The sequence below is a fragment of the Hibiscus syriacus genome, unplaced genomic scaffold (genome assembly GCF_006381635.1).
Source record: "Hibiscus syriacus cultivar Baekdansim isolate YM2019G1 unplaced genomic scaffold, ASM638163v2 tig00110383_pilon, whole genome shotgun sequence".
Classification (NCBI taxonomy): Eukaryota; Viridiplantae; Streptophyta; class Magnoliopsida; order Malvales; family Malvaceae; genus Hibiscus; species Hibiscus syriacus.
The window spans coordinates 863,069-871,272 of record NW_024062714.1 but is presented as its reverse complement, the minus strand read 5'-3'; the positions used below and the strand labels follow the sequence as shown (position 1 = coordinate 871,272).

General features: G+C 33.1%; 1 protein-coding gene across 1 annotated transcript; it reads left to right on the top strand.

Annotated features, from left to right (window-relative positions):
* The first annotated feature begins 6,468 nt into the window (after nt 1-6,468).
* On the top strand, nt 6,469-7,205 carry LOC120121906 (TIR-only protein-like). Its single transcript, XM_039141186.1, has 2 exons — nt 6,469-6,935; nt 7,042-7,205. Exons 1-2 carry the CDS (start codon nt 6,469-6,471, stop codon nt 7,157-7,159), a joined length of 585 nt encoding a protein of 194 aa, XP_038997117.1. The 3' UTR covers nt 7,160-7,205.
* Nucleotides 7,206-8,204: the final 999 nt, after the last annotated feature.

The window sequence follows — 8,204 nt, the reverse complement described above, 5'->3', positions numbered from 1 at the left end:
CATGTTGTTTCTCCATATCAACCATCCAAATTCTCAAGCATTGGTTTTGATGCTGACTGCCTGCTAAGTGCCTTTGGGCAGTCTTCATCTGTTCCTTCCAAGCTCTCTCATTCCAGTATTTAGAAGCCACTTTCAACTTTGAGTTATTCTTGACTTTATCTTGATACCCCTTTCTCAAGTCTTCGAGCTCTAAACGGACTCTTTTTTGTTCTCTTTCTAGTTTGTCTGCTCGATCTTTCTGAGAGTCGGCATCTAGATTCCACTGATAGCGCTCAGCCTCAAGTTCATTTATCCTCTTCCCCAGCTCATTGTTCACAGCTTCAAACTCTGTTTTGGCTATCTCAAGTCCAGAAGGGACGGGCCTGAGATGTTCCTCCATGGTCCGTGTGTCCTCACAGTCTGGCACCAGAATATTGTCATTTTTCCTCAATCTTCGCCACTCCACATAGTTCGGAGGAAGCATGTTTCTGGTAGTTACCACATCCATCCGGAATACTTTCTTCCATGAATCAACTGCTTCCTTGATCATCTTCTTATAGTTGTCACCGTGATACTCAAACTCTGATTTAGCTAGTCCGCATGTTGCTAGGACAAACTGACGTGCCCCATAATGTCTAAGTGCTAACAATGGAGCATACCCAACTACATCCCAAAGTTCAGGTAAGGTCATAGTGTCAGAGTCCCCACATTGGAAAAGAACGTCACTGAGGAACAACCAGGGGGCTCTCCAAGTAATATCTCGGTCTTGATATATGAGTGAAGACTTTCATCCACTTCTCTTTTGAAGTTCATTCATGCCATTTCATGGTGATGAACTCTCTCAAAGGTGAATACGTAGTGCTAAAACGGCAGTAGGCAACCCAATTAGTCTTCCAGAAGTGGTTGTGAATCCAGACTTGAAGGAGGTGAACACATTCAATGAATCTTCCTCCACCAGTTCTTCTGCAATGATTAAGAGACCGAAAGGTCTCAGCTAAGATGGTCGGCACTGGGTTGACTCTCATTGGAAGTTGTTCAAATAGTTTTACTATGGCTGCGTCGATGCACCCCAAGGTCTTCGGAAAGATAATCAAACCGTACAGACCTAGTGCAAAAAGATCTATAGTCTTCCATTCATCAGGGTGGTTCTTCATCAGTTACTTTATATGGATCCACTTGATTCCTTTCCCGTTACCTTTGTGTCGAAGTCGATCAGTCACCCATTTTTCATCAACCCCTGCAATCTTAGCTAGTCCGTTCTTGAAAGGCTGACTCTTGATGTGTTTGATATATGCCCTCTCTAGTCTGATGTTTTCGCAGTGCAGTAGGGTAGTATACTCTTCAATTGTGGGCACCATATCCTCCCGGTTAAAGGTGAAACAACTATATCCTGGGTTTCAGAATTGAATTAATGCTCGGAGCAGGGGCTCATCAGTCTTGACATGGAGTAAGAGGGCAATATCACCATATCGTTGGCTGAACTTCTGCTTTCTGTCATTCCCCCAACTGTCCCAAATATTTCGCAGTTCTTGGACGTCATTTTGTTTCAGGCTGACATATGCGTAACTAACAAGCTTTGACACATAATTTCCCTGAAGACTGTCTCCCTTTTCTTTCTGAGTCTTCTCGGACCATAGTTGTACCTCGGGGTTTTTAATCTCATGTATTACAACACCTTTGTCCATTAATACAGATTATTTATGGTTAACGAACACATTTTTTGGTGGATCAACACTTCTTTTGAATGATGCAGACGATGTAAATAAAATAAAAGAGAAGAAAAAAATGAAAAGAGTTAGTAAGGTAAAGATAATAATCAAAGCAATCATGAAAATAAAAGTCCTACCCCACATGATATCTACCCCACATGCTTATTATTTATACCCGGACATGATCTCTATCCCGCAAGTTGATTTTGAACAAGTCCTAACCGCATAAATTTATAGTTCACATGTTTTGAACAGAAAGTAAAGCATGAAATAATTTCGGCATCCTAGGGTTTAAAACGAGGTTTTGGGGTGGGCCCTAACTCCTTGTAGTCTCCGGGTTTAGGTTCTAAAAAAAGGTACTCGAGTTCTCCTTGTCGGTGCCCCCTTAGGCTTACCAGACCCTTAGTCCTAAACCCATCACAGGCTTGTGTGGACTAAGTTAAACTTGAGAGGGAAACATTCCCTTATGCCCATACGGAGAATAAATTCACACGAAGGCAAAGGTATATGAATCCGAAGGTTACTTGCTAGGCCATACGATGAATAAATTCACACGAAGGCGTCACTTTCACCCCCACTTAAAAGGGGTTCGGAGCTCGGGTATAGAGCCTTGGATGAAAATCTTTAAGGGCTGAAATCATTAAAAAATGGTACAGTACAACTATAAAAATAAAAAGTAAGTAATAAGGATCGAAATGTTACCTTAAAATTTAAACTTACCCTTTTCATTAAAAAGACAACTGGAAATTACCTTAGCCTGACTCACTTACCTGTGTCCCCAACAGAGTCGCCAAGCTGTCGCAACTGTCTTTCGGTTGTGCCCCGAAATTAGGCTTCGACGTGAAAAATGGATTGGGAGTTGCCACTGATCATTTACTTTACGAAAAGTGGGTTGATCGGATACCTTATTTCTTACCTGATATGCGTCTACCAGCGATATGTCGGATATGGGAGTCGGTTATGGTCAAAGAAGGATTAGCACCCTTAAATCGCCCTTCGGTACTATTATTTCAGTTGTCTTAATTAAGAAAGTGAAAGTTTAAATTGAAAGGTAAAAAACGATCCAAAACTTACATTGATTGATTGAAAATGTACCCTTAAGAAATAAAAAGCCATGTTAGATAAAATGGTAAGAAATTAATTAATTAATTAAAATGAAAAGAAAACAAATTAAGTAAATGATAAAATGAAGAAAGCAAAGATAAATAGTAAGTAAAAAAAAAAAATAATAATATTATAAAAAAGAAAAAGAAAATAAATAAAAATAAACAAAATAATAATAACAAAGTACGAATATAATATTATAAAATAAATAAAAAAGTAAAATATAAATAATAAATTAAATGACGAAAAGAACATATACACATAATGGTAAAAAACCCAAATAAAGATAATTAAATATATATATATAGTAACAATACTAATAATGATAATAAGTAGTTAAAAAGAGAATCACACGGAAAATGGAAGAGAAAGTAAGGTTTGGTGAAGTATAATTGACAAGAAGAAAAATGATGAGGGTGTGGACAAAGTAGGTAGATATATAACTTGTAGAATATATATATATATATAATAATAGTAAATGTATATAACAAAAATATCAATAAAAAAGAATAAATATAATATATAGATAAAAAATATAGAAATTATAGAAAAATATATGTATAATATAAAATAGACACTTAAAATAAAAAAACCAAAAATATATTTATAATAGTATAAAACTAAAATATTAAAAAGAACATACGCATATAAGATAAAAAAAAGAATAATAATAAGAAAGTAAAATATAATAAAAATATAAAAATACATATAATAAATAAGTAGAATAAAAGAAAATATAATAGTAATATAAAAATGCAAAGAAAATAAATATATATATATATAATAACGTATATAAATAGAGAAAAATAAAAAGTGATAAATTAAAATAATTAGCAAGTATGTATATATATATAAAAAACTAATTAAGGGATTAAAATGAAAGGAATGCAAATTAAGTGGGTAAATGTCAAAGAACATTGAAGATTAAAACTGGCAAAAATAAAAAAGTTTTCATTTTTTGAGATTTTCGTACTTTCATTCAAAAAATGTAATTTTTTTGCGAAATAACCTCTAGGGAGCGTAGATATGAAATCAAAGTTTCGAAAAAACCCCCTCTGTGTCATCGGCTAAAACATTTGTCTTTGAGGTTCTCCAAAGAAAACACGATTAACAACGCATGCAAGTGAAGAGTAAAGAGAAACAAACGAAAGATAAAAAAAGCTTTCACCTTTATTACTTCGAATCGTTTACAATAGCTTTGCCTTTGTATTTCCGTGTTTTCCTCTGTATTTGTCTGTAAATCGTGTGTACAATAGTGAGTTACAATGGCTATTTATAGTGCTTGTGGATCTTATCTTTAGGAGTTTAAATAATAGTAGAACTCTATCATATTTTTAGGAGTTTGAATCCTAGCAAAATTATATCCTATTTTTAGGAGTTTGAATCCTAGTAGTACGAAAAGGTGTGTTGACACTTTACAATCATTTTCTTTTTTACAAAATGAACTGATTTTGGAAACTTAATTGTATGTTTTATTTCTACACTATTGGGATACACTGAACTCCCTAGTTCACTTTTCCAAACTTTTACCATTTCAGATATTTTTTGATAGGCACCCAGACCTGACACTTGGAGGATCGACACATTTCGTACAATACATTTTGTTGTAATGTTTTTATCTTCCAAACTGCCTTCATTTTCGGTGACACGTGCCTCTATTTTGAAATACTTGATCTACGACATATACTGCTTTTGCTATTGATGTTAGATTTATTGTGATACTGATTATGACATATTTTATTTTATTTAGTCACTTATGATTTTATATTAACTCAGTTGGATTTTATCATTATTAACTATGTTTTTAAAGGTGTTATTTATATTATGGATTTAAATTATCGAAGAAATTTTTAGAAAATTTTACTGTAATTCGCTAGGTCTGATTGTAACGCATAGGTCGGGTCTAGGGGATTACATTAATAATATTAACTCAAATATCTTAATAATACATAAAAAATAATAATTTAAGTATGATACTAATTGTCGATGTTAACTCAAGTAACATAAAAACATATATATATATAATAGTTTAGGTATCATATTGTATATTTTAACAAATTATAAGTTTTTTTATTAAAATGCATGTATTGTGTAATCAATAGAGTGACCTCGGTAATTAAAAGAAAAATTATTCTCCTTTGAGATCATAGGTTTGAGTAGTTGCGTCTACAGGGTGTGTATGCATAAATGAGTTATCAATTGTTAAGAAAGATTATGAATAAATAATACCTTATAATCATTTCATATATTTAAAAAAATAATATATATATATATATATATATATATATTATGTTAATTTTTTTTCTTAAAAGACAAATCTTCTGTTAAATATTTTAAATATATAAATATAATATTAGATTTTTTTAATTAAGTTACATGTACCAAATAGGATATTATTCTACATTAAATGCATATCCTAAAGTAGCATACATTTTTGGAGCTTCGAAGAGAAGACAAACTGTCCTGTCCCTAGTCCCTAGTCCCTATCCTGTTGCCAGCCAGTCATAGTTAATTAGATCAGCGTATTTCGATTGGCGAATGGCGTCAAGAATTCATAGTGCACTTATATAAACAATTATTTTCTTTAGAAACAACTATTTTACATTATCAATGGATTATGAAAATCATTCTTATTTTAAACTTAGAGGTTAATAATATCTTTGCAAAATGGCACTGGTGGCTGCCGGCTGGTTTAAATAAATTCACTAGAAACTTAAACACCGCCACCATTTTTATTTTTTTTAATAAAAAATGTGAAAATACTCAGAAATCCCAATAAATTGCTTTAATATATGCAAATTCAAGAATATAGAACTTATGAATGTGTTGTTGTTTTCACACACCGCCCTTTGATTTTGTTGAGCTGATTTCAGTGTATAATCTCTTAATTTTCTCGATTTCTGGATCCCTTCATTGCATAATCTGCTAGACAACGTTCGAGAGCTTACATGTCAATCTTGTACAACTAATGAATATGTTTGTGTGCTATGCTTGATTATTCCAAATTTCTATTTCATGGGATATTTAAAAGTTTGAGATAACATTTTCGCGTGATATGTAGCGGGATGCATTGTTAAGCATATTTTGTATATGTCTAATTTTATTCCATGGACCACATCCTGATGGGGAAAAAAGGACACTCTTAATATTTTCGGCCTAATTATATAATACATAAGGTATATTTTATAACTATGTTTCATTATATCTTATGTTAATAATAAGATTAAATCTTAAAATCTTTGAGATTTATAGTTAAAGAAATCACACGAAGAGGGGGGAAAAACTAAACAAGAGTTGAATATTATTATATAAACGTGGTTGAAGGGTTAAGCAAAGAAGAAGAAAAGCGTTGAGGGGTCAAGCGATCAAGGCTTTAGTTTTCCCTCTTGTTGGATGCTGTCAAACATAAACCGAAGAATTCTAAAATTCTTGGCTTGAAAATCAAATTTCAGGCATTAAACAAATCCATCGCAACTTTTTAATTACCCTATAAATACATGACCTCTCAGCGTCTTTGTCCCGCTCAAGCTATCTCCCACACAAATTCCAAACGAAGTACAATAAAAAACCAAAAAAACAAACAATTGTATTCACTTGGAGCCAATTTGTGCAGCTTGGAATAGATATTTTTTTACTCCTCTCTTTGGTCTTTTCATTTTAGCGTCTCCAAGGAGCCATGCAGCTACGTGGCGCTTCATCTGCCAGGAATTTGTACCGTAAAATCCTTCGACCCAAAACCCCATGCGATATCTTTATAAACCACCGAGGAATTGATACGAAGGAAAACATTGCCGGGCTGCTCCATGATCATTTCTTCAGGATGGGGTTAAGGCCCTTCCTGGATAGCCGAAACATGAAGCCCGGTGACAGACTATTCGACAAGATCAATCCCGCCATTCGCAATTGTAAAATCGGTTTCGCAGTCTTTTCGCCCAATTATTGCGATTCATACTTTTGCCTCCATGAGCTTGCTCTTCTCATGGAGAGTAAGAAGAGGGTTATACCCATATTTTGCGATGTGAAACCATCGCAGCTTCGGGTTATGGATTACGGTACGAGTTCAGTCGAGCAGCTGCAAAGGTTTAGCTGCGCTCTTGAGGAGGCAAAGTACACTGTTGGACTCACATTTGACACTTTAACAGGGTATGAAGTACTATTTCTTTTTCTTTTTTGCTATAATTGATATAATGATCAAGTATAGATTCTAATTTTGTTTTCTTTCTTATTTTTTCCATTTTTGGGTATGTAGGGACTGGTCGCATTTCTTGAATACTGCAACCGATGCTGTCATTGAGAATTTGGCGGAGTTGGAAGCTGAAAATTCAATCAAGAAAAGTACATATATTGTGCAGCGTCGTCGTGAATGAAAACGAACATTCTTTATTCATTAAGGCATTATAAGTTTTTGCCTTTAACCCCAACTTTTTTCGTCTTCTTTAAGTATATTCATCAATTCAATCATTTTTTTGGTATATATTGGAAGAATTGAAACCAGAAATTTACTTCCTAAACACTGGCAGGGAGATCTCCAAAAATAAGTTGTAAGCTTTTGTAAAATTATTCTCTTTTTTATTTTCTTTAGATCCCCCACATTGATCACAATAAGTGCAGAACATGTTGTAACATATTACACAGACAGAATAAAAATTCTTTTGTAATAAGTTGAAAATTCAATAAATTTGCTTTCTTTTGTGTATATGATATATATGTTCGCCATTGGAGGTAGTAGGCCTTGCGTTTCTTCAAAAACTTGAATATATATTAAAAGAAGATAAATTGTACGGAAAGGGAAACGAAGTTTCTAATCTTCGAGATAAAAGTTGCCACGTTGGATAGACTTGAGCATATGGTATAAATAATTGGATGCTAGGAAGGTGTACTTTAAGTAGTAAAATATTCGGTCCATTGTATTGGAATATTTAAATAATAAAGTTTGTATAATATATATTTTTTGTTTTTGTATATGTAAGAAAATACAGTATATTTAGTTGATTTTTTTCTTTTTATCACTCTTTAAATTTAATAAAAAATGTTTTTAAATTTCATTACAAATACCTTTCTTTTGATAAACATCATTAAAAATAGTTTATTTCTCAAATAGTCTTAGGGTTTGCTCTTTTTCAATGATTTGATCTTCAGAGTGGAGGCTGTCTCCTGACGACAGGCAATTGCTAGTCTGGAGTTCTTGTCGCTAATTGGTGGATTCTTGGTTTATTTTAATGTTTAGGAGAGGTTTTCATCTTTTAATTTACTTGGTGTTTTAGGAGGGGCTAATTAATATTTTATACATGGCTTAGTTTAACAATTTATTTAAAAAGAAATCAATGTTAACCGGAGAAGATCCATTAGCATCGACTTTGAGGGTTGAAGACGTTAGTGATCCTTGTTGAGTTGAGTTTTGACCTTAACTTC